At 33.2% G+C, this 27,989-nt stretch overlaps 1 protein-coding gene across 2 annotated transcripts; it reads left to right on the forward strand.

Annotated features, from left to right (window-relative positions):
* The first annotated feature begins 391 nt into the window (after positions 1-391).
* On the forward strand, positions 392-27,964 carry LOC132714090 (kinesin-like protein KIF18A). 2 transcript variants are annotated; one of them, XM_060696836.1, is made up of 21 exons: positions 392-472; positions 1,986-2,360; positions 2,933-3,090; positions 3,627-3,731; positions 10,711-10,821; positions 11,297-11,494; positions 11,904-12,001; positions 12,806-12,881; positions 13,328-13,402; positions 13,803-13,897; positions 14,993-15,152; positions 15,525-15,695; positions 16,072-16,193; positions 16,957-17,189; positions 17,612-17,734; positions 18,256-19,467; positions 19,866-19,974; positions 20,879-21,039; positions 22,058-22,151; positions 23,843-23,932; positions 26,228-27,964. In XM_060696836.1, the coding sequence occupies exons 2-21, from the start codon at positions 1,988-1,990 to the stop codon at positions 26,286-26,288; spliced, it is 3,825 nt and encodes a 1,274-aa protein (XP_060552819.1). In that variant the 5' UTR covers positions 392-472; positions 1,986-1,987; the 3' UTR covers positions 26,289-27,964. The 2 variants fall into 2 exon arrangements, with proteins under 2 accessions (XP_060552819.1, XP_060552818.1); XM_060696835.1 differs by having other exon boundaries at positions 20,876-21,039; positions 26,228-27,962.
* The last annotated feature ends 25 nt before the right edge of the window (positions 27,965-27,989 follow it).

Here is a 27,989-nt window from a genome sequence, read left to right on the forward strand (position 1 = left end):
GAAATGGTCTGAAATTTTGCACACAAGTTACATATAATAAAACCTTAGTGGCCCTTTAATATTTACCTAATATTATGTCCAATATTTTGCTATACACACTGAAGAAAAGTCTAAACGTGATTTTTATAAAGTGAACACACCTTAAACTTATATATCCTTTGTTCATTAGTTGTAGTGTGTACCGGCTGAATTATTTTGCCTTCAATGAGAGCATCTTTATTTCTTTATTGAAGGAAATGAACATCAATTTTAAATTTTCAAAATAAAAATCAGAAAGAAATTCTGTCTTAGTAGATAATGTATATTGTCCTGATTGGTACGTTCTGTGTACGCAGAACATTTGATAGTGTCGCTCAGTACACATAACTTATTCAGAATTCTAGCCAATGAAAAGCGCCGTTTCATTTCGCGTGGGTATTTTGAAAACAACAGATAGATCTATGAGAAAAAAATTAACAATATTATTCAGCCGGTATGCTATATATTTTAGCCATGTAGAATACTTAGCCTCTGAGTTAATATATTGCACCATGTTATTCAATCTCTATATGGAAGAAGTATTTATTTTCTTTCACTTAAAATTCGTTTTGAATATATATCGCGAAAACTCATTACACTTCAACAATTTATGAAGATGACATTTGATATTTTTCTGTCAAACATTTGAAAAGAAAAATAACAACTGTGTATTCGACCTGTTCAGGCGGATAATACCGATTGATTCATTTCTGATTACTATTTTGTTTTCAGTTAACTCTTAAATTTTTTCTTCTGAGCATTTAACCACAGGATATTGACATTCTATAAGCAAATAATTAAAATATAACGGCAAATGTACCCCTCTATACTATAAATGAACACAAGGAATGCAACGCCTTTTGCACACTGGATACACATTTTATCTATTTACACACGTGGAAAATCAATTTCAACAAACTAGTTTAGTAATTTCGATACACAATACATTCCTTTTTCTTTTAAAATGTGTATCGAGTGTGCAAAAGGCGTTGCATTCCTTGTGTTTTATTTATAGTGTAGAGGGGTACATTTGCTGTTATATTTTAATTATTTGCTGATAGAATGTCAATTTCCTGTGATTTAACACTGTTTGAGTCGAGATTGGCTTGTAAGCTCCTGCTATACTGTATTGTCAAAGAGAACAGTTCAACTTCAATAAATGTTACTGGTATCAAATGCTTTCACTGAAAACAATGTTTTCTTCAAAACTGCTTTATATTAGCTGTAATTTTAAAAATAAGTGGCCCTTAACCTTTGAGGCGGGGAGCACTAAATACCATATTGACCATATAAATACTGATATTGACCATATCAGAAATGTCACCCAAAAATTATATAGATCTACTAAAAATAAATATTTTATATTAAAAATGCTGTTTTAATTATGATACAATATACATGCTTTCACTAAGATAAACATACCCAAATATATGTTCTCCTATCATTGTGTTTTAAACAGAAATATACCCAAATAGACTCCATTTATAAGGACCATTAAAGCTATTAAATTACAAACAATAAAATAATAAGAAACAATGGACACTTTTATGAAATTACAACAAAATTAACCCTTAAAATTTTAATAAAGACAACAAATAATTAATATTATCATATCTTTATCTAAAACTGCAAGTAGATATTCATTGATGAACCTAGATCAGCAAAATTATTTCACAAGTTTATTTTCTTACAAAATATCAATTGCCCATTTCATCAGAATGAATGAAAGTTATAGCCAGCTTAGTCATTTTATTAATATTAATTCATTTTCTCATTATAATCTATATTTTATTCGTACAAAAATGAATATATTGCTATATTTGGGCAATATTTGGGTATTACGTGCCACAGAGGCTGGGACAGGGACAGTATTCTGTTCCAGATGAAATTGAAAACCCTGTGTATTAATTATTATTTTCTTTTTAATATACAAATCATATTCATAATGTATTTATCTTTATTTTAAGTGATGCCGTTGCCACCCACACGTAAACGACCTCATGGGCCTGATGCTGATTTAGTTGTTGATGACTCGGGTCCTAGCAGCAATGTCAAAGTTGTTGTTAGAATTCGTCCACCTAATGTTAAAGAGACTGAGGGAAACTTCAGAGAGGTTGTACAGGCAGTAGATGAAAATGTGCTAGTTTTTGACCCCAAGGAACCATCTTCATATGAATATGGTGGAGGGAGGAGAAGACCTAGGGATATAAGACAAAGGAGAAATAAAGACCTTAAGTTTGCATTTGATCATGTATTTGATGCAAGTGCAACAAACATTGATGTGTATAATGAGACAACAAACACAGTGTTAACAGGTCTGCTGAATGGATATAATTGTTCAGGTTTGTGGCTGTGTTTACTTTGATAAGTTGTATTGTCTGGCCTGGATTTTGTGTAATAAATATATTTATTAAACTTATTTGGTGTGCTTTTTATATGTACAGTGAGTCACTGACTTAAAGACTTTACTTTATTGAATTTATATCTCATTCTGTTTCAGAAGTGAAATGATAATCTTAATTAATTTAGATACAGAACTTAAATTTTGTTTAGACTTATATTGAGGTTATATCTTATTTTAAATTGTCATTAATGCAACATGATAATAACAACCACATTCTCCAGTGTTTTGATTTGTGACTACAGTCAATCCAGCTTTAAGTAATAATGAGTATTTGTTAGTAAGAAATTGAATTTTATAATTCTATTTACAAGTGATTCTTCAGGTTCTTGGTTGATAAAAGATGTATAGCAAACAGATAGATGTTAAGAATAGCAAACAAGTCAAAGAAAGATGGAATTAATTTGCAGATTTTTTTTTAATTTGAAACTTTATGGTCACAAATATCAAAGTAAATATGCTTTGTTTATAATATATTTATGACTTTATAATATAAAGGAATTGTTTCTTCAGTGTTTGCTTATGGTGCTACGGGGGCTGGTAAAACACATACAATGTTGGGAAGTAAAGACCACCCGGGTGTTATGTACCATACAATGATGGATCTTTACTCACGTATTGAAAACATGAGGGACAATAAAACCTGTGATGTGGCGGTCTCATACCTAGAGGTAATATATTAACTTTTACCCTGCAGGTGGCAACTGAATATCTATCCATGCGACAAGTGCAGACCAAGATCAGCCAGCACATTCCTGTCATCTGATCATGATCTACACTGTTTGCTATTCAGTCAGTATTATATTTGACATTTTCATTGAAAATGATAGGTGGTTTTATCTAAATAGATGGACTAGTCTGTTTTAAATATTTACAATGGTAAGGATTAAGCCTCTGAATATTTTTTTGTATGAATAATGAATATGTTTTCATATTTTCTGACTGGTTTTGTGTATGTTCATGTATGTTTACTTGGTAAGTGGTTAATTGTTTCACTATAATTATATAAATTACATGTTCTAAATTTTAGGATTAACATGAATTTAATGATCACCTGTTTTGCAAAAGTGACCTATCCTGTGTAGTGTTTTTTGATGGCCATTCCTATATTTAGAACAAATGAATGACTAAAGCAGATTAAATTGAAAGACTTTGGTTATCAGAGCACACATAGTGTAACATGTTTTCTATAAAATTTCCATTATAGATTTATAATGAGACTATCCGAGATCTAATGATGAAAGGGTCAGTGTTACCTATCAGAGAGGATCCTGGGAAAGGTGTTGTTGTACCAGGTCTGTCCCTACACAAGGTAAGCTCTAAATTCTGTAATTTATTTATCAATGAACATTTGAATCAGTTAACCCTTTACCACATATTACGCGAAACAACGCACTTTCGACCCCCCCCCTTTTTTTGGGCCTCAAATAGTGAAAAAATGTCCTATTTGGGCCCCAAACATAAGTTTTCGTTTGAGAAATGTTGCTAAAAAAATTGAGCACTTTTTCGGGGCCGCCCCCCATCCAAAAGATACATCAGGGGGTTGCCAGAAGGGGGATGTGCCCCCTTCTGTTAGGGGGGTTTGAAGGGGGGCGGAGTCCCCCTCATCGCCAAGAAAATTTTGGACTTGTGAGAGGCTAAAAATTAACCCCAGGTCGATCATAATATAACGTTTAACCAACGCTGAAAAGCCTTTGACTCTATCTCAATCCCTTGAGAAGTTGCAGCCCTTTGAAATAAATTTTGATGGAAAAAATCGAGGCAAAATAGTGATTTTTGGCAATTTTGAGATGTCCCCTCGTTGCCATGGTAACAGGAAATTTGAGACTGAGCATGTCGTTACAAAGGCAATGGTCCAGTCAACATTTGTGCCAAGTTTGATTAGTATGGAAGCATTTTTCATAGTTTCATAGCAGTTTGAACTTGTAACAGGAGGCTTTTCAGTGAAAACGGCCATTTTTCACAATATGCTCATGGGGGTAAGGGTTAACTAAAAAAAACATAAATGTTACAAAACAACAATTTTTTACCAAAATTAGGTGAAAGACCACATGTTAAAGGGGCTACACTGAGGTCTGACGGGTAATTTGGTGTCAAAAAAAAATGTATACAAATTTCCCCACAAATCACAATATTATGACTAAAATAACAATAACTTACACTTTAACCAACCCTCTAACAACAATTATGCTAGAAAATGCATTTTCACATTAGCTTTTGATGAACAAATGAAAGTTGGTTTTCCCAGACATGTACAGAAGTTACCCACAATTCATCGGGTATAACTAAAATACGCAACGGACATTTTTGGAACAACAGAGTAAACGGAGGTAAAAAAAGTCTATTGATTTTTTCTCAACTCTCTAACCTATCATGTTTATATAACTTGAGTATAACGAAGAAAAACTGTATAAAAGATAATCAAGGTAGCAATTTCTTTGTCTTGAAAAATCAAACGCCAGCGAAGCGGTCATTTTCTAGACAAAACGGAAAGCTATTATAGACACTACAATTATTTTCATTGACATTTCAGTTTCAATTTCAATATTCTAAGGCAAACATAATGCATCGGTGATATTTATACTAAAACGAGCACAGTGTAATCACACTAATAAAAGTATTTAACGCTATCTATAACGTATTTAAATCAAATACAGTTAATGACATGTCTCAATTGATTTGATTGTTTGTTTTTGGGATGGAGTGGGGGTTACGCCACACAAAACTGTGTAGGTCATTTTGGCGACTCTTCAGTTTTACTGGTGGAGAAAGAACTCAGGTGCCCCCTTTGCAAAATTGTTTCTGGCACAAACGGGCATCTGTGTATGTAATGAGTGACGTTTCGTAGGCTATCTTGATAGGATCGTACATACACGTTCCACACACAATTACATCATATTCATACCATAGGCAAAATTAAATGTACGTTTCCTATTGTAACAATATGAAACCCCAGAAAAAAACCTATGAACCAGCTTCTGAATGTGGCATTTCCATCGTTATTCCATAAAAGCACCCCCCCCCCCAAAAAAAAAAAAAAAAAAAAGAATGAGTACATCAATGGGCATGCTCTGGAGTGTTGGTATTTATTACCTGCACTCCAGTTACGCACTGTGCATGTATATGAATTCGATTTAACTCTGACACGTTTTCAACAGAAAAGTCTTCAAACTATGATACAATAAATGTTTATGATTCTACTAGAAACTTGTTTAGAATTTAATGATTTTTTGGTGAAAACGATATAGTTTACTTGTACTACATATAAGATCAAAGTGCTGAAGGCACTGAAGAAAAAACCGGATAAACTATCACATTTTCACTCCAGTTTCACAGGTAAATTAATTTTATATGTCGCGGTTTACATCTAAATATCAGCTAACCTTTGCTTTTTGAGACTTTTGTTTTTGAAAATAATCTAAACGAGTAAAATAAATCCTCTTTTATGGGCAAATAATTTAATAAGTAGCATCCCCGATTTCTCTTTCATAAATTGGCTTTAGCAAATTCTTTTCTATTCAAATATTAAAAACATTCTGTCAGTGACGTGTCCTCTACTTGAAATCTTCCTGGTGTGTATTTTTCGGTAACAGGAAGAAAATGACAGTCTGTTCGTATCTTTCGGTAACAGGAAGAAAATGACAGTCTGTTCATTTGATCTTGACTGTGAAAAATCATGTTTTGTGAACCAATTTATCCTGCCGATAAAGATTTTGCAAGCAATCTGGTGGTTTATGTTCTAGTGCTTACACTTAATTTTTAATTCCAAAGAACATTTCTTAGGAGACCTTTAACGTTTGATTACGGTATAATCACTATAACCGAAATACTTAGGAATTAATTCCTGTTACTGTGAAATTTTTCGTTCACGTGTTTAAAATACTTAAGTAGCTCTAAAAATTTTCAAAACGATATCCAGTATTTCCGAAACAATTTACAAAGGCTTTTAATACACAATCTTATAAATCTTAAAGTATTACGAGAACCACCCACATAATCTCCAGAAATACATACGAAAAACAAGATAAATCAAAAGGCTGCAAGCTCTGTGGTATTTTCTGATATTTGCAATATAAATCGCACTGTATAACTGTATTATTTTCCTGTATAAGTTTATTTTTATGTACTATAATTCTTCTTGCTTGGTACCAGAGTTTGATACATATGGAATTTTGCATGACTAGAGTTGCATCAAAAAATCATTTATGTTCATTTTTATGACAGCCACACTTTATCCTTGCATATCGTGGCTATTTCCTTAACAAAGAAACTTTATAAAAAATAATTGCCTTGAATTGGATTTGAACCCCAGACACACTAAACGAGCGCGTTACCCTTGCACCACGAAGAAGATATACGAACAATGCCTGAATAAAATCAAGTAATACTGAATTTAGATTTTTCACTGCATTTCGGGTTAATTTCGAGGTTTTATGTTCAAGATAAACCTGTTCTTTAACATTGATGTAAATAATTTAACAAAAATCTTCTCGCCAAAACAGTCCGACATGTATATATTCCACTACTCGACAGTCAGATTTATTTGTGAAATAAGCTCTCGACATCGCTTAAAATAGCATTTTCATTGATTAAAATGATATTCATCCGCGTAATTTGTGAATGTGCATTCATTGACAATTCTATAAGCGCCAAAGCTACTTTTAAACTTTGAATGCGTTGTAAATTGTTGGATACTTATAACAAAATGAAAATATTTCTTTCTTTTAAATCGGTAGTTTTCAGCTGTTTTAAGAACTGTTTGTTGTTAGTTTTGTCGTGAAACCGCTGTGTCAGAGATTGAATGTTAGCTTTGTATTTCCTAATCTTCGATCAGAGATACAAAAAGGAATGGTAACATTCAATGAATACAACACCGACACGACCAAGCAACACAGGACCACAGCTAAATTATCAATGAAAACATTAATTTCAGGCTTTCAAGTGGTAAATAAAAAGAATAAACAACAAAAATGAAAACAGGAAGAAAGAAGAGACAAAAGTAGAGAAAAGTAAAGGTTTTAGTACTATAAAGAAAGAAAAGCAGCGTTCCCTCCCTAACTTATTTATGCAATGAAATGCATCCGATCAATATTTAGCCATTGTAGTTTTTGAAACCAGTCACTCGTGTTTTCAAAATAGTCGGGAAATGAACCCGACTTTTTTATCAAAACATTTACAAAACTATTAACAATGAGTATGCCATGATAAACAGGCTATAAGGAGTAAAAACAATGGTTTAGATATGCATTGCCCTTTACCGTCTAGGAGTTAGAAGTATTATAAAACATAGTTTAAGCAATGGTTGTTGTATGAGGTGAGGTTAATAATATCTTACTGAATTCTTAAAGCTACTTTTACTTACCTGCCCTTCACATTTGTCTTGCTGTATCATGATTTTGTTTGTTTCGTTTAATTTGAAAGAAAGTTAGGGTTTAAAGAACAACAACTATATAACCAGTTTTAAGTTTATTTCACTAGTCACGGCAATAACCCTGCTGTGGAAGCTTGACTATGTCGGGGGCTGCGTCATGTGAACGTTGCCGTCGCCTTGATTGTCTTTATTCCAGTTTTCCTTTTTTACTTTTATAACGCTCTCAATTTCTTTTCCACCGGGAAGCTTTCAATATATTGGTAACATTAAAGCACAGCTCAATTGACCCACACTAGTACGGAGGCCTTCCAATAAGAAAGAAATTTATCAGGATATCTGCTAAATCAATAATGATAATTATAATATTAATAGAGCCAGATTGTAACTCTTTTCCGACCTTCTTGATAATGTTTACCATGTGCATGAAACAGGTATCAATTACCTATAGTTTTGAATGTCTAGATCAAAACATAGTAATCTTCTCATCAACAAAGTTTACATCCAATGCGGATAAATATGCAAGTATGTATGTAAAATGATAAATATTAAATTTCAGATCTATCTAGCAAAGGAGATCGATTTTTTCTTAAAGAATTTTAATTATGTGCACTAGACATACATTAGAAATATTATCTAATAAAGTTGAAGCCTAAATGTTCTATAATGAGGCCGGATTCATTCTCTATTAAGCCAGTGATTTCAGTGCTTTGATCAGAGTTAAAGAGAAATCTCTGGAATAACATAATATTCTGTGTGTGCGTGTGATTTTTTATGCTTACAATACTCAAATTCATGTTCGTTGTATAAAAGGTATTACGAAGTTTTTTGTCCTGAACGGGTGTCAGATAAACCAAAGTGACCTTTGAAATAGGACCCATTACACTGATTGACAAAGTAAATTTTCTTAGCCTAGATATCATGATATTTTAACCATTACAAAGTTAATACATAATATTTAATAATTACACGAAAGCTCTCAAATTAACATAGAATATTTATAAAATTTGTGTATGTCAGTTTCGAACTCCGTACGTTTAGCTAAATTCATCATTGTAATGGAGAAAAAAACATGATTACAACAATGTAATACTTTAAATATATTGAAATTGCTTTTGAAAGATTTTTCTCACAAGAACATATGTGAACAACAAGAAATTTAACAAACAAACCCATTATTTGCTTTTAAATTTATGGATTGTTGGTATATTCTGGTTTCGCACTTTCGATGCTGCCGATACACAAAAAATTCTCCGTTTCGCTTTTTAGTCATCCCGAGAATCATCACGTGACCGTTGTTTTTATTCAGATTTGCAAACTGAAAGGTGTTTAAACGCTTTTCCCACAAAATTGGAGAAAATATGTATTTCAAACGACTTGCCAATCCAAAGAACACATATCAATGTATCACTGATTATGTTTGAATGTCCCTAAATCGCAGGTTACAAAAAATTATCGGTTCGTGAAATTTTACTTTTTTTTGTGACATTCGGCCGTACCTCAGTGGAGTACCTTTAACATGGAAAAACTAGTTTTTAGGTGATTCCAAAGTTTTTCATCATTTTTTGTTAACCCTTTACCACATATATACGCGAAACAACGCACTTTCGACCCCCCCCCCCCCTTTTTTTGGGCCTCAAATAGTGAAAAAATGTCCTATTTGGGCCCCAAACATAAGTTTTCGTTTGAGAAATGTTGCTAAAAAAAATTGAGCACTTTTTCGGGGCCGCCCCCCAGCCAAAAGATACATCAGGGGGTTGCCAGAAGGGGGATGTGCCCCCTTCTGTTAGGGGGTTTGAAGGGGGGCGGAGTCCCCCTCATCGCCAAGAAAATTTTGGACTTGTGTGAGGCTAAAAATTGACCCCAGGTCGATCATAATGTAACGTTTAACCAACGCTGAAAAGCCTTTGACTCTATCTCAATCCCTTGAGAAGTTGCAGCCCTTTGAAATAAATTTTGATGGAAAAAATCGAGGCAAAATAGTGATTTTTGGCAATTTTGAGATGTCCCCTCGTTGCCATGGTAACAGGAAATTTGAGACTGAGCATGTCGTTACAAAGGCAATGGTCCAGTCAACATTTGTGCCAAGTTTGATTAGTATTGAAGCATTTTTCATAGTTTCATAGCAGTTTGAACTTGTTACAGGAGGCTTTTCAGTGAAAACGGCCATTTTTCACAATATGCTCATGGGGGAAAGGGTTAAAAAGTTCCTGGCTTTACCATTCTGCCAAATATGTCAAATTATGCATAACTAAACCCCACATTACACAATATTGAAAGGGATAAAAGGGTAATAAATGCAGCCAATATTCTCCTGAATAAAACATGCAGAATGGTGCATATATTTTTTATAGTAAATATTTCTAACCTCTAACTGTAGAAGCGTGCACAGTTTGAAATATGCTAGTCTTCAAAATAGAGGTGTAACAATTAATTGAAAAGTTGTTGCATTATATGCCTTGTCCTTGATGTTTGCATTTGAAGACATAATTAACTTTTTAGATGTAAATAATTGAATTATTGGATCATTTGTCATTTATAACATGAAAAATTATTGAAAACATTACAGAATTTTAAATTCAAAATATTTTTATGATAGTTTATTTGATACCTGGTGTTTGTGCTTTTTTCTTGGCATAAAAATAACATTGTGAATGGTTAAAAAAGATTTTAGATAAACACCTGTAAGTTTCAAGTTTGAAAGTCAGTATTGTGATACATATTATATTGCAATTTCATATGACTTAAAAATATGTATCATGAATTGAATCATTTGAAAGAACAAATATAGTGGAGATAGTATTGTGACAGAAAAAAGCGACATTCATAGCCCTACTTAAAAAATATTGGCCACATGCTTAAAACTGTACTGAAAGATATGCAAGGAATGATCTCTATCACTGCTTGTTTATATTTTACCTAGCCAAAGACAGCAGAGGAGTTACTATACATGTTACAGTTTGGGAACCAGCACAGGACACAACACCCAACAGATGCCAACGCTGAATCTTCTAGGTCACATGCTGTATTACAGGTAAAATATAACATCAGTTTCCCTGTATTCTCTTATATATCTAAAGATTAACTTATCAGCCACTTTGAATGATATGATAAGAATTGTTGCATTATTATTACCATACCTATCCGGAAAACTAAATTTAAATTTAGTTTTTTACATGATTTGATTTGTGAGTCCCAAGTCTTGTGTGCAATCCATACTTTCATTCAACCAATCATCAACAAGTAAAGAAGTATGTCTCTAGTGAGTTATACTTTAGAACTGAATTTGGTGATCTGAATGGAGTTATAAGGACTTTATTTTAAGTGTTTATAAAATTGTTTAAATGTCAGGATCATTTAGTTCGTTTGAATAAAATCTGAATACTGAAAATTGATGCCGTGTCGTTCTTCATTCAAATGTTAAATATATACATAAGCATAGAATGCTAGGTTGTTATTGATGTACACAGATAAAAAATAAATCTCACTATATGAATTGATATTCACAGGTATTTGTAAGACAGCAGGATCGTACAGCCAATATCTCCACAGAGGTTCATATAGCAAAACTCTGTCTTGTAGATCTGGCTGGGTCAGAGAGAGCTACTGTCACAAAGAACAGGGGTTCCCGGTTCAGAGAGGGTGCTAATATCAACAGATCACTGCTCGCACTGGGAAATGTCATAAATGCTTTGGCAGAAAATAAGGTATGTATTACCTCAAATATTAGAAAAAAAATAAAAATTATTATGTTATACTTAATCAATAACATTAAAGTTGGCTGTAAATCTTATAAAAAACAAAGTAAACTTTCAATATTTGAACATTATCTGATTGCAAAAACAGAGTAACCCCTGCAGAGTAGCCCCCTGTTTAGCACAAACTTCTCAACAGTAATAGAATCAATTCTCCCATTAGTAAGCCTTCAGAATAAATTTTATATCTCTATAGCAACCCCTCTCATCATTAACCTAAATCGTCGCTTCCAGTAAGTGTTGCTCTGCAGATGTTGATTTTTAACATCTGAAAATTTCTTTGATCATATATATGTTTATAACTGAGATGATGCATTGTGATGATTTGACTATATTATTTTAATGAGTGTTGTTATTTCAGGCAAAAGGTTATGTACCATATAGAGACAGCAAGCTGACGAGGTTACTGAAGGATTCTCTGGGTGGTAACTGTCAGACTGTCATGATAGCTGCTGTCAGGTATATGTTTATTTTCTACAATCATGTTGTTTGTTTACATATTGTCAGTGGCATAGTAATTTGGTTTTCTTGACTGTATGACTTTAAACCCTTACCATGCTTTTATATGTAGGAATTGTTCATCTTTCAATCTGGACAAAATCATTCATCATTTTTGGGAAAATTTTGAAATCAGTACTGACTGAACAGTGAACAGTGCAGACTACGAGCAGTTGGCATGAATGTGCAGGTTGATCTTGGTCTGCATTTGTGGCATGGGTAGATTCTGTTGCCTCCAGCAGACTAATGGTTAAAATGATGTCAAGAAAAACAGATTATAGTTATGATTGATATCACACCATAATTTCAAACTGATACAATTTGAAAATTCTTAATTACTCTGCACTTGGTTTAATTTTAAGATAAGCAACTGCCTTTGCATATTTGTGTCATTTGACATTAGGCTAACCAAAAAAAGGTAAGATACATATTCCAGATGAGTTTTGCAATACTTTAGAATGTAACACTGATTTTTTCCAGTCAAATTATTTAAATTGATATATAAGAAATTAGTTAAATTGATATTTTAAGGGCCACATGAACATCAAATAACTTAAAAAAGCACATGGTAAAGCATATTCTGCCATTGGTAGCGAACCTAATAAGCACACCCTTGTAGTACTATAGAATGAACTTTGCATAATCTCATTAGCATGACTTAATGGAATGTATAGTTTTAGAATGACTAAATGCAATATATGAATAGTTTGACTGAATGGAATATATGGATAGTTTGAGAAAAGCATGTCAAAATTTGTATTACAGCCCATCTGCCATGTCCTATGAGGATACCTATAACACATTAAGATATGCTGACAGGGCCAAGCATATTAAAGCTACAGTAAGTATATCATTTACATACAATTTTATCAATCATATCATTTGTTGTTAATGATTGAAATTTTGGTACTATAAGATCAGAGGTCTATGCCTCTATGATGAATCAAATGGTGATAGACAAATTGCCATTAGACTCCTTGTTCAAGATCATTTGTCAAAGAAAAATTAATTCTCTTCCAAGGATCAAACTAGCAACCCCTGGATGAATTGTCCTATACTCTCCCTGTTAAGCTGTATGGGCTGACATACATGTAGCTAGCTAAGATAGCCAGTGGTTCTACCCATGTATCTGATCTCTTGTCTGAAATGATACACCAGGGGTTCATGTAATTTATAAGTTGTCATATATTTGATATATAAGTTTAATACCAATATAAATTTAGTAAAAATATTTCCATGTTGTAATTTTGGTTTTTTGTATTTTAGAAATTTAATTTTAATTTTCAGTTGAAAAAGAATGTAATAAATGTGGATATTCATATGGCCAAATATGGCAAGATTGTTGAAGAGCTACGAAAAGAGGTAAATATGGTCTAATGACTGTGAGACCAATCTATTGTCTAGTTAGGCAATGGATGTTAACTTTGAATGGACTGCCAACTCCTATAATAATCCATTTTGGTTCAGAAGTGCATTAATAAATAATTCCATAGGCCTACATCAAAATTGGGAATAATGTTGGTAGTTGCCTAGATCATACTTTTGTAGATAAAATAGCTCACACATTTTTCAATGATAACCACTTTTGGCACAATTGTTTCAATTGGGACTTTTGTTAAACTATTGGGAAATAAAATGTATTGTTTTTCATTCAGAATATAAGTTTCAATTCATTACTTGAATTAAATAATTATTAATCATTTGCAAGACATTTCAAAAAAATATTAATGATAAATAATTGAATTGTTTATTTGTTCTTCAGATTAAAGAGTTAAAGGGAAAGCTAAAAGGTTATGAAGACATCAGAATGGTACCAGGAGAGGTGGTTGTACAGACAGACATGTCTTCATTCATTGGGTAAGTTCATAATTTTATACAATTTTTGTTGAATTATTTTATCCTGCTGTCTGCAATGGATTGTACTTACGGCAGCAGTGCAGACCAAGATCTGTACCATCTGATTATGATATGCGCTGTTTGCTATTCATTTAGATTATATTTTAAACTTTTCCCTGACCGCCTCCGTGGTCGAGGGGTTAGAGTCGATGACTTCTAATCAAGTTACCTCTCTGACATGGGTTCGATCCCCGGGAGATGCTTTGGTAGTTTAGCGCGGAGGAAGGTAGTCTAGTACTGGTGTAACTCTCCAGGAACGATGGTTAGGAAACTACCTGCCTATATGACTGAAATACCGTTGGGAAAAGGCGTAAAATGAAACAAACAAACAAAAACAAACAAACTTTTCCCTAAAAAGATGAATGGTTTTGTCAAAATTGAATGGTGGACAAGTCTATTTAAGTTATTTGGTGTGGTAAGGGTTAAGTGAAGCATTAAATTTGATTTATGATTACCTTTAATAGGCTGATTAAAAGACCTTAGGGCAAGAGTAACCTTGTACAATTTTTAATTTGTTCTTGCATCAAGGTTTTCCTTACTATCTTGGAAAAGAGTTTGAAGTACTGGGAATTTGCCTTGATATTGTTAAATGTTCAGAACAGTTTGGGCAATAGTCAGACCCGATAAGGATGGTAAATCTAGATATCAAAATGGCTGTCATTGAAATAGCACTTATTTCATAGTTCAGAATGTAAATAGGTCAGAATGTTCATCAAGACTTAATGATTACCTGTGTTATGTTGAATGAGGTCATTCAATTTTCTATGTGCAAAGGGGAATGAATACAAGAACGTCAAAAAAATTCTGATACTGTGAAAAAGTCCTTCAAAATTGCAAAAAGCCATGTAAAATTCATATAATCTTCAAGACGTTATAGAGTAGGAACTCTGAGATTTACTAGACCAAATTAAAATGTTGTTTTGTACCTAAACCAAATCTATTGTGGAACTGAAAAAGACATTTTTGTATGAATAACTTTGTGACTAGAATAAAGATGTAAACACATTCTACCTGATATGTTGTATTTGAATGTTTTCCACATGTCATTAATTACAGTTACCAAAGCGAGATAGAAAAGTTTTTTGTTGGTCATCAATCACTACATGCTGATCAGCTACAGCAAGAAATAGCCTTGAGAAACCTACAGTGGAAGATGTACAGGAAACAACGTTGTCTGTCACGTCTTAACACAGTAGATGAGCCGTGTAACATTGAGGTTAGTCTGCATAACTAACAGTATCATATATATTTAACTTTTTTCTCTGGCAATTCAGATATAAAACTTTGTCTATCAGTTCTCCCTGTTAAAGAATTAAGTAAAAAGAAGCATCCACTGTATTCAACTTCTTATTTGCTGATTTAAAATCTGGGCAGAATTTTTTCAATGTATCAAGTTCAGTTAAATTTGCTCTTTACAAAATATAAAGCACTCAAAAACATTAAACTAAAGCAGGATGTTTATTAATCACATTGTAAAATATTAATTTTTCATCTGTATTTTACAAATGTCACAACAGTCTGCTTTTACCTGAGCTAATTTTTTGACAATTTACGAAATAATTGTTTATTTATAAATTATTTTTTGCAGTCATTGAGGAAAGTAGAAACAATGCTAAATGGTATGAAGCAGAAGACATCTTGCATGAAAATCTCATCCGAGTCATCCAGGAGCAAGTTACTGGAAGGTTACAAGCAGTTGGGTGATCTGGAGCAGGATATCAAAGATTCATGTGGGTTACAAGATAACCAGCTTCCTGAGGTATGGTTTATTAGGCTTTCAGAAAATTGAGGGGAGTAGAATGATGGTCACTTTGGTTTTCTTTTCCTTTTATCATGCTTCTCTTGTTGTCTTCATTTATTTAAGATATATTAAATTATGCTTTGTTTATAAATAATCCATATGGACCTGTACACTTAGGGGCACCTGAGGTATTCCTTCACCAGTAAAGCTGAAAAGTCACCATATGACCTCTTCTGTGTTGGTGCAACGTAAACCCCCTTAAAAAAAGCTGCTCCAGGTGTCTTGGTATAAATACTACAATATGAATAAGTTGATAAATAAGATAATGAATGTGATATATTATCTAGGCCAAATCAAAAAAAATTTATGGTGTACATTTATTAAATTGTTGTAGGTATTGTCATTGAGTCTACAGTTACATGGTGTAAAGTCTGAACTCCTTGATACCAAACAGTATCTTAGTTATACTAAACAAGTTGTTAGATGTCAGGAGAAAGAGTTACTACACAATGAAAGGTTTGTCCATTCTTATCATGTATTCATCTACTTATATCATTTAACCATTGAATAGTTCCTGCTGAATTTCTTAAATTGACTTGTCCATTTTTCGGACTGTCCATTATTGATGTTGCTGAAATCAAGCTGAAAACTTTAAGTTAGTCTGCCAACAGTATTGAGTCTGGTAATCTGGTTGTTCAGGCTGGCAAGGGTCTTTTCACTTTAGATTCCTGGAGACTGATCTTGTTCACACTTTTTACCACTTTCACTACTGCTGGTTTGATTTCCTACAACTTTCATACAGTGTAAATATCAGGAAGATTAGTTCATGAAAGTTGCTGATTCATGCCTGTAATAACTGAAGACAGTAATTTCCTAGTATGATACATGAGAAGATGCAATACAAGCTATAATACTTGATTATAAACATACACTATTAAAGGGAAGGAGATAAAAAAGAATATTATATGAGATTTAAGGCCAATTCTGTATACAGTACAACCATTGTACAATAACACCCTATGGGTGACAATGGTTTTGATTGCTGCAGAGAGACAGCTGTAGATTGTGAAATCCTTCTTTGGGAAAAATTGATACTTTTGTTGTTAAGCAATAATTTTTTTGCAGAGGTTGGACTGTACTTGCAGAAAACTAAAAAAATTCTTTCTTAGGTTTAGCTAGGCTTAATTTTAGAAACTCAGATGTTTCATTTTATTATTGTTTATAAAAGTGCAATACATCGATTGTTTATATTTTGTAAATATATTTGGTTTGATTACAGGCTGGTTCACTTAATGTTAAAACTGTTGAAGAAGCAACATTACATCATGAAAGGACACAACATTTTGACCTCTGACCTCTCGGAGGACTATGCCAGTATACAGAAGAGAGTTGCCGGTCAGGAGTTGTGCTGGGGGGACGAGGAATGTGGTTCTATATACACCTGTGGCTACACACTGGCAGATATGCTGGACCTTCCATCTTTGCGACTTAAACCTGATCCTAATCAGCAAGGTATACATTCAAATGTGTGAGAATATGCTCTTATTGTTATCATTCTAATTGCTGTAGTTGTATTTGGTAATAATCAGTCCGAATAAGTTTCATTTGAGAACTTCCAAGACCTGATGTCGCATGATAATTACATAGAATATATTAACTATAAGCTGGTTAAGTTTTCACTCTTTCCTTTAAGTATGCCTTTTGTAATTCACTTGTAAATATCGATGTCTCGAAATTTTGTCATTAACTTGAGACTTATTCATGAATTTAAATCTAAATGTGTCAAAGTTTTTATGCAAATCCCTTAAAGTTTGACTTACCAAAGTTCTACTGTACTTATATTATATTGGTGTGACATTTGATTTAGATCTTTGGCACTTTAAGCAACAACAATTAGTCGGCTTATTATTTATAAACCATATTTCAATTTACAGAATGTATCAAAGAAAGGAAGGAAAGATGTTCTGAGCCGAAGAAATTGGGAGCTGTATTTGAATTCACTGCAACCCAACATGAAGCAAGGGACAACCAAATTCCTGCTAATTATCCATTTAAAGGTTAAACATCTTGTGTTACAAGTTTCTTAATATAAAATGGATAAATACTAAGAAAAAAGTTTGTTTCAGATTATCACTTAGGTTGTATGCCTGAGTACATCTGAATGTATACCGGCCTTTGTGATACTGGGCATTTTGGACTTGAACTGTGCATTATTTTAATACAACATATAATACAACATACTCAAAATTAATATCTTTTGTCCATTTCCTGAATAAAATATAAAGTGAACCATTTTCAAATTAAGAATAATGTATTTATTTCTACGTGTAAGCTGCTTTGTATAATGGACATTTTACCTAATTATTTTGTACTGCAGTGTCATACATTGTGTATGTTTGATGATTTTTGTAACTAGACAATGACTTAACCAATTTAGGTAATTAATGTTGACTCTGGATTGTAATTAGATACATGTAGTTCAATCACGGATATTGAGCTTGTTGTAAGATGTTTATGACGGGGATAAGAGGTGGTATTTTAGACAATTGTTATAGAATTATTTATCATTTATTTACAGTGGTTGACGAGTGTTCACCACCTAAGGCAAAGCGTGTAATGTTGCCAGCCTCACAACCCCCACAGTCTACAAGCAAAGTATACAGACCTGGTGGTGGTCAGTCAGCTAGGGGCAGTTACAAGACTGGTTTAACACCAACTAAATCAAGATTTACTCCATCAAAATCTCGCTCATTTACTGAATCTTCAAGCTCATATAATAGTGTGAAAAACTTAACCAAAAATACTGGTCAGAATAATTCAAAAGTGTCGAGAAATCTGCTTGGAGAAAATAAAACTAATACATCAGTGTCGAAAAAACCAAATGATAGAAAAAGAAACTTGCATAGAAGATCCGCCAGTGTTGGTTCTAGTGTGGACTTTGATACGGATGAGAGTTTAGAACTAGAGGCTATGCCTAAATCTAGGTTTAACAAAATTAACGACACAATGACAAAGTGTAAGAAGTTTTCCTCTTCTCATTCAAAGTCAAGTATGTCTCTGGTGAAGTCACATACACGCAGAATTTTGATAGTGGAGGAGGAGTCTAATCATGATGGAACTTTCACGATCGATCCTGATTGTCTTGACATTCCTGCGTCAGTTATACCTTGTGTTGACTGTGACAGTGAAAACAATAAAAGTGTGAAAATCAGTGTTGTCTCTGACAGCTATAAAACATGTCATAAGTGTGCTAAAGAAATGAATGTAAATTCATACAATAATATAAAGTTAGATAATGGAATTTGTGATACTCGGAGTACGTCGCTAAAGACTAGTCATTGTGGCGAGTTGAACGTAGAACCTGCCCAGAGATATACAACATGTGTAGAACAATTACCGGTAGATTACGGACCCGAGAATGATTCCGGGACTAGTACGATAGTGGACCAGTCTGCTAACAGTGTAACTAGTCTAGCTTCTCTGTCAACTCTAGTCGACGGCCAAAATCTCTCCCAGAATCTCTCTTCTTCTGAAGACAGTAATTTACATGAACAAACTATTTGTACTAAGCATAAAAGAGACTCTTTAGAAATGAAACATATGGAATCTGTGGACAACAAATTAGTGAAAGTAAATTCTGGTACAGTGACAAAAACAGTTACAAATACTGTACAACAAGAAACTGTGACAAAGTCAGTGAATGTTGGGGTTTCTGAGGGTGACAGGGAGGCCAAGGCTGTACGGTGCATAAAATTTGACAACATAGAAAATAACCATACTCCTACTAAAGGTTTGTAATAACAGTTTTATGCAGATGCTAGAAATTTTCATTAACACATCTTCAATTGAGAAAAGAAAAATAATGTTCATTGCCTTATATTTTGACCTAAGTATCTTTTGTAAATATTAGAGATTATCAAGAGATAACTGGATGTTCAAAAATGGAAGCAGTTCTTTAGATTTGAAAATGTGTATTTTCTGTGTGAAATATACAGGATTTTGCATGACTGGAAATGCTGTGGTATATACCATTGGCAGTAAAGGCTTTAATAAACCCAGAATTTGCCATATTTCATATTTTGACCATCAACACTCAACTGTCAACATCTGTAGCAAAAAATGTTTGGCCTTAGTATAATATTTCATTTAAATCTGATTGAAATGTCTATTTAATACAACATCTTTCAGGTAAGAGTTATGCTGACATTGTACGGACACCAACACCAGAGAGGAAGCCATTACGACAAGTTGGGGGCTGTAACACTATACTCTCATCACCTCGATGTGATAGTAGAAGGTATGTAAATTGTTAATACTTCCTCTGCTGAATTTTTGTAATGGACTTGTCCTGAATTAAGAACTGTTCATTATATGTTTAAAGGAATTTCCAATTCAGTGGTTGTGTGAAGAGCTTGGTCAGATATTAGGGGTGCCAATATTACTGTTAGCATTTAAATGGTTAATGATATTGAATTTTAAATGATATTGTAACACAGAAAATATCATGTCAGTCAAAATATTATTATTTTGCCTTATAGGACAATTTCTTTAAAATCAACTTTTCTGTGAAACAGAATTCTTCATATGGTACTGGAGATATGAACTTTAGAGTAGACAGACCCAATGCGTTGTCAGTAAACATTTTCAGGGGGAAAAAAAGATTTTTTTACTTGGAAAGTCAGGAAATTGGATTGAAATATATGTGGCACCTTGACTTTGTTTTGGTTTATACAGAATTTATTTTAGTTTGATTGTGTAGGAAGCTATAAGCTTATAGACGCACTTTTGAATCTGTTCCTGGAACCAACCAGTACTGAGCAATGAGTGTAAAGTTTCTTGCTCAAGGAAACAATGACTTGCCCCTGACGGGGTTTGAACCCATGCCGCTAGCGATCAATAGATTACTAGCCTGAAGCATTAACCACTCGGCCATTCTGCCACTCTTTAAAAACAAAGATTTCATTAATTTAGATTTTTATGAAAGTAAACAGTGGAACTTTTTTTTGATGATTTTGAACAAACAGACTGTAGAAAAAACGCACCTATTGTGGACTTACTTTTGAATTATTCATAAGATTGTATGACAAAGTTAATAAAATTAATAGGCATATCAAATACATAATACATAATATTGCTTTATTAAAGAATGTTTTATCCATGCATTAACCTTACAAATTGTAATTTTTCGTGTATTTCAGTAGTTTTACATCGTCAGACAGTGATACGTCATTTGATAAACGTCTGTCACGTGAAAGTAGTTCTCAGTTGCCTGGTAACAGTGAGGAACAGAAGGAAAATTTCCGTATATTAAATCATTATGGACTACCGTCACTAGTCAGTGATAGCCTCCTAGCGAACAACAGTAAGTCTTTAAACATGTTAGTATAGCAATATGGCTGAACTGTGCGTTCTAAAACAAGCCATGCTATGAAACAAAATGTTTTGTTCTGAGAGTAAACAATACAGGGCTTTTTTCACAGGTTGGGGAAGCAGCCCTGCCCTTGATTTTGGGGGAAAATATTTGCAAAAGGGGAATAAAAAACTTGGTGTAAATTCAATTTTTGGGGAAAACTGCATAATTTTAAAGAAATTTTCTTTGGGGAAGCAGCCAATAAAATGAATGAATGGCCCCTGCTATAGAAGGAAAAGAAGCCCTGCAATAGTAATATTTCTGTAAGAATTATTGTAATGGTAGTACATATACACATTCAGCATGCATTTATTGAATTTTATTGATTGAATTACACTTTTCATTTTGATCTTGGATTAAATCAAGTCAAATGTTAATACATTGGAAAATTGTACATTTTAACCTATATACAGCAGTGTATAAACAGATAGATAAGTCCAAAAATTTTATTTTATTTCATAATGAAGAATGTGTACTTAAGCCACAGTGTTAAATTCAAAATCCCCTTGGACTATAACACTTCTTTAAATTTGCTTTACACAGGCATACAATAACTTTTCATTTTGTCAGCTACTATCACTTTATAAATTGGTCATACCTTAATCTTTGTGTGGCTTGAACCCGATATTACATTTGTTTTAATGGACTCTGTGGCCAAGTGGTTAAGGTTGCTGGCCTCGAATCACATGCCCCTCAACATCTTGGTTTTGAATTCTGGCTTGGGGTTTTGATTTCTTTATGTGACAAAGCTATCTGGTTGATTTACAGATTGTCTAAGCTTCTGCTTGCAACAGCCAGCATAACTGTTGTCATCCGATATGAAACCCCTAAAATAATTCTATTTTTGAGAGAGGAACAGTTATATCCATGCTCAAATGTTTTGCTATATTTAATACAATTTGACCGAACTTTCCCAAAATGTTGTATGTGTTATGTTAGAAAAGTTACCTGAATCAGTATTGCATTACAGATAAACCAAGTATGAAAAAGAACCAATCATTTACCCCAGGATATATGCAGTCAACAAAATCTCATCTGATTAGGAAAAAACACAACACTTCCAGGTAACACACAATTTGAAATTAGAAAATTTTGAATAAATAAGCCAGTAACTGTCCATATCTTTGAGGATTTTTTTTGACCTCTCATGTGGGCAGGCAAATAGATTTTCCCTTGTCTAAAAAAACAAGTGGAATGTAGGGACCTTGGTGTCGTATGACCACATTTGTAGGTGTCTACTGATGCTTGAAATTATAAATGGAGATACATCTTTTATCGTCCTCCATGTAAAGCTGGAAAGTCCTGGCCAATGTGCAAGAATGATCTGACTGTCCTTTTTTTGTGTCTATGTGATAAGTCTAATAATTGTTCTTTTGAATACATTTGTAAACTTAAATACTACAGTTTTGTTATCCCCCGCCGATGGAATCGGGAGGGGGATATAGTTTTGGCGTTGTCCGTCCTTCCGTCCGTCCATCCGTCCGACCGAATTTCGTTTCCGGAGTAGTTCTCTGCAACTACTGGCTGGAATTCAACGAAACTTTATGGGAATCATCAATATCAAGAGGAGATGCGCATATCGTCAGCTTGTTCCGGTCAGACCCTTTAACTCAGAGTTATGGCCCTTGATTAGTTATGTAGTATGCATATAGAGTAAAAATCGTTTCCGCACTACTTCTCTGCAACTACTGCCTGGAATTCAACGAAACTTTATGGGAACCTTCAATACCAAGAGGAGATGCGCATATCGTCGGCTTGTTCCGGTCAGACACTTAAACTCAGAGTTATGGCCCTTGATTAGTTATGCAGTATGCATATGGAGTAAAAATCGTTTCCGCGCTACTTCTCTGCAACTACTGGCTGGAATTCAATGAAACTTTATGGGAACCTTCAATACCAAGAGAAGATGCGCATATCATTGCCTTGTTGGGGTCAGACACTTTAACTCAGAGTTATGGCCCTTAATTAGTTATGCAGTATCCATATAGAAAAATATTTGTTTCCTCACTACTTCTCTGTAACTACTGGCTGGAATTCAATGAAACTTTATTGGAACCTTCAATACCAAGAGGAGATGCGCATATTGTCGCCTTGTTCGGGTCAGACATTTTAACTTAAGAGTTATGACCCTTGATAACTTAGGCAGTATACAACCAGAGCAATAATCGTTTCCGTGCTACTTCTCTGTAACTACTGGCTGGAATTCAATGAAACTTTATGGAATACTAAGAGGAGATGTGCATATAGTCGCCTTGTTCCGGTCAGATACTTATAACTCAGATTTATGGCCACTTATTAGTTATGTAGTATGCATACATCTCATTGGCATTTCCAGATATTACTATTTAACACAAAGTTATGGCTCTGTTATTGCCCTGAATATTTATCAAGTTCAAAGAATATTACTGTTTATGCCATGATTAATATAGAAATAAAGCCTTATGTCTTCAGTTGTTGTGTTAATAATAACCAGTACTCGGCGGGGGATATAAATTCAACGAATTTGCTTGTTAGAAACTGACTTGATTTGTGGTCAAGTATTTAGGAGGGTGTAATTTGATGAATTTAAATTCTGTGTGAAAGCATTATTGCTGCCTTTAAATTACTATCTGACAGTATCAGCTTTATCAAGAGAGCCTCCTAATATTTGGAATGTTGTTGCTATTTCATACTTTTTAATTAATGGAGATATAATCAGTAGTGTATATGTAGACTTTGCAATATTGTAAGGATTTATAACTGTTTATTTTATCAGGAATTCCAGCGACGGGGATGGTCTGAAAGTGGAATCCTCCAGTAGCAGAGTAAAAACATCTTTTATAGCCAAACATGCTCGACCACTTTCGTAAGTATATTATAACTTCACTTCGTTTAATGCTTGGCACAAGAACAATTCATTAGGTTTCTTTAAATATGAGGTGATTTTTGGTCCCAGATTCTTTAGAAAATTTACCTTGCTCTGTAATAAGTTATTTCTTTACACAAATCACCTGTATCAACGAATACAAATAAACACCTGCAGTCATGCTTCTAAATCTGACGTTTCTGGAAAAATAATCTCCCATTTACTTAATTGCATGACCGACCTGTACAGGCCCTACTTTAACTTTTGAATTTTCATTGTTAATGCAAGAGATGTCAATATCAGGGCTCTCGATTGACACGGGGATCCGGGTTTTGACTCGTGAAAATCAGGAAATGCACAAATTTGACACGTGATAAAATCTGCACAAGAGTCAATTTGCCACGTGGGATTTTCAGCTGTGCAATAATAATTACCTTAAATCTACTCCTAATTACCTATCAAATCCTACATATGTTCAAATCACACTAAAAAAAAATGTCACCGTGTGTAATACACAGCATTGTTTATAGCCTGTGCACTGAAGCGCGACATCATTGGATGCAATTTGACAGCGCTAAAAATAGCTCTACACAACTGATAAGAATTACATACTTGAGGTGTCAATTACTGATTGCTTTTAAAGGTTTATGATACGTCTTTGATTTACTTGGAGTGCCTGTGCATTTGTTATTTCCAGGGCTTTTTTTCCTTCTATAACAGGGGCCGATATAAGGCCCCTTCACAATTCAAAATTGCACTTTTTTTCACAAAGTGGCGGAAAAAAATTCACAATTTCAAAAGAAATTTCACAAAATATTGGGACTTTACATTCCGGTAAAACATGATTTACGCCAATTTCAAGAACACAGAAATAGTTTTAATGAAGTTAAATGGTTTTAGCACATGTTAAGCGGGTTAAAGTACCTACTTGAAGCAGATTTCCCGGTTTTATAATGTTGCTAAATGCCAAATAATATGGAAATTTTTTTCACAATTTTACGACAAATGACAAATTTTTCACAAAATGAACAGGTCCAGGCCCCTTCACAATTTTGACAAAAAATGCCCTGATTTCCATTAAATATTCCTAGTGCATTTTGGTATTTAAAATTAATATGATATATAGCATACCAGTGAAGATATTTTTTTTATATTTTAAACTTTTAATCAGAAAAGCTGCTGCTTAATTTATTCTTTCACAGTAAAGATGCAATTCATTTTTTTTTGTTTTAGTTGTCTTTTTTTTTGGGGGGGGGGGGATATATATACATTACAACTGGGCATTTTTTCCATGTTAAATATTATCAATTTAGATAGAGAATCTACACAAAATGACCTCCAATACAGTAATTTTTGTAACATAAAAATGATTCATGTAGTCAAATGACACTTAAGAAAAAAATTATTTGACTCATGAAAATTTTGGCCAAAGAGTCTTTGACTCATGAAATTCTGACCCTACTGAGAGCCCTGAATATGCTAAGAATAGTTGGTCAACTGTATATAGTGTATAATCAGACTGTACATAGGAACAAGCTTGCTGCCTAAATATACATATCAGTGGTATATACAAGTTTTCATTGCCACTAGCAACCAAAGGATTTTTTAACTTTTCGATTTGAGGGGCCTTTTTGGAAGGGGTTATGGTTGTTGACTTCAAACCACTTGCCCCTCAGCACTGTATTGACTGGATTCATTCATGAGAAGAGTTATCCATCTAGCATATAGAAATTCAGTGGTTCTTCTCGGGGGGGGGGGGGGGGGGGGGGGCCTGTTTGTGTCTGCAATAATGTATTGACATTTTCCTCCACTAGTTAAGCTTAAAAAATGCCATATGACTTTACAGTGTTGGTGCTATGTAAAACTCAACTAAAAAATGAAAAGTATTAGGCATATGAAATAATTTCAGCAAGAATAGATACATGTAAAAAAATTAAAAGACTATAAATGATAGTTTTAACACATCGAATTTTAAAAGTAGAAACAAGTTTTCATGTTTATTGTTGAATATTGTTAAAAAAGCCAGATTGGAAAATGATGTTTAGTTGGTATGAAGTGTTAATGAAAATATTAATAAATGTAAATATATTTTTCTCAAATTCAGCGATGTATTATTAAAACATAACAAAATATGATTTTAATAAGATCAATCTGACTTGAATTCTAATGTGATATGAAATCCATTAAGTATCTGGTTTAAAAAATAAATTTAAATTGGAGTTTTTGAAAGGGTGAGTTCACCATATTTTAAAAAATGCAAGAAAAAAATTGTAAGTTTTTTGTTGTTTTTTTCAGGTCACACATGAGGAGTAAATCTACTTCGAATCTTTCGTCTCGAGCTAGCTGGCAAATCTGACGGTACCGAGGCAGCTCTTCAAAACCGAAGAACACGTGCCCACAGTATTACCTTCGCCAAATTTTATTTATGGTGTATGTGCAATATATGGATTGGTTATTTTTATGACGCCAATTGTGTTAGCCACTTTTACATGTAACCAATTGCTTTTTCTCATACTGCAAGTGCATACTCTGATACTTGCAGCTTATTAATGAATTTAGATTTGTAAACATTTTAAAAGTTTATTAGTGGTAAGATATCTTTACATGTCATACAAATATGAACACAATAGACTATATATCTTTATCACAGTATAATTTTCCATGTCAAATAACCATCATGTATATAAAGGTTAATGCACCTTTTTTCGTGCATTTATCAACAGAAGCACACAGACACATTAAAAGCCTGAGCCTGCAGGGGCAAGGAATTAATAAGTTTGAAGGCTTATGCAGATATTAATGCATGGAAAAAGGTACATTAAGGCTATTTTTGCATAATACATGTAGTGTACATCTAAATGGATAATTTCACATTTCATTTTGTATACAGAAACCATTGCTGGTGCACCGAGCTTTCCATGTGCAAGTGGGATTTCATTTGACAGTTATGTTTTTGTTATAAAACTACATGAGCTGTCGTTGCATTAAGTTGTTCTTTCATTGTGCCCTTAGTCTCATATATTAAATACATGCAACTATGGCATCTGGGCACGAGATTTTATCTGTTAATGCTTGTTGTGTCCTCCTTTAATGTATACCCGCAGTTTTTATGCAAGGACTGTTTATATTACATGTATTATAACATCAGCATACCAAAGCACACATAAGACCTCAAAACAAGTTTATTTTCATTAATTTCTATGCATTTTGTCCTGTCATAAATAGAATCTCTCATTCCTTGTCATATATATAATTTAACATCAAAGAAAATGTTTTAAACCTCTTTTAATAACAATTTATTGAACTTGTTCAAATTTTATATGTCAATTCATGTGAGATCCTATATGTATACACAGAGAAAGAGAGGAATGTTTAATCTGTTGCATTGGTTTTAAGATGAATTAGAATTACTGAAGATGTACATTTTATTTCATAGATGCTTTTGTAAGCTTTCAAACTGTAGCTTCAATATTAGCTAGTATATTTATTTTATATGAAGAGTCATATATGACACAATGATATAGTGATATAATAAGTTAAAATCTTGAAATGTTCTCTATATTTACTGTAAACTCTTTGGATAAAGGTCATCCCGATTAAAAATACTGAAATGCTGGGCCTATTCAACAAGTTTTCTATACTGAACGTTAGGTCATAAATAATATTTTGCTATTACCAATTTGTTTTGTTTTTAACCCTGACTTCTTACAACAATATTTAGCTTATTTCTAAATTTCATAGAATCATTGTTTTTGTTCCATTTTATTGACGATAGTGTAAAAAATTTCCATTTTCTTAGAGAATGTAAAGAATGTAATATACTTAAAGAGTGCATCCACGAAGCAAGTAAAATTTCATCTCATTTAATGAAAGATAATTTCTAGGTTAATGATATTCAAAAATCAATTTTATCTTAGAAAATTGTTCCAAATGGTCATTTAGATTTAATTGCATGAAGAAAACAAACTGCCTTTGCATGTTTATAGATAGCAATTTAGTACATTTCTGACTGGTAAATAGAATAAAATATTTAGAAATATATTTTTTAATTTCAAGA

Source organism: Ruditapes philippinarum, unplaced genomic scaffold (genome assembly GCF_026571515.1).
Source record: "Ruditapes philippinarum isolate M1 unplaced genomic scaffold, ASM2657151v2 ctg206_1_1_1_1, whole genome shotgun sequence".
Lineage (NCBI taxonomy): Eukaryota > Metazoa > Mollusca > Bivalvia > Venerida > Veneridae > Ruditapes > Ruditapes philippinarum.

Bases quoted from the DNA above. Each gene is read 5' to 3' on its own strand.
- LOC132714090 (XM_060696835.1), top strand. From the start codon at position 1,988: ATGCCGTTGCCACCCACACGTAAACGACCTCATGGGCCTGATGCTGAT. The intron at 17,735-18,255 runs GTTAAACATCTT...ATTTATTTACAG, and splicing joins TGCTAATTATCCATTTAAAG to TGGTTGACGAGTGTTCACCA. The intron at 23,933-26,227 runs GTAAGTATATTA...TGTTTTTTTCAG, and splicing joins AAACATGCTCGACCACTTTC to GTCACACATGAGGAGTAAAT.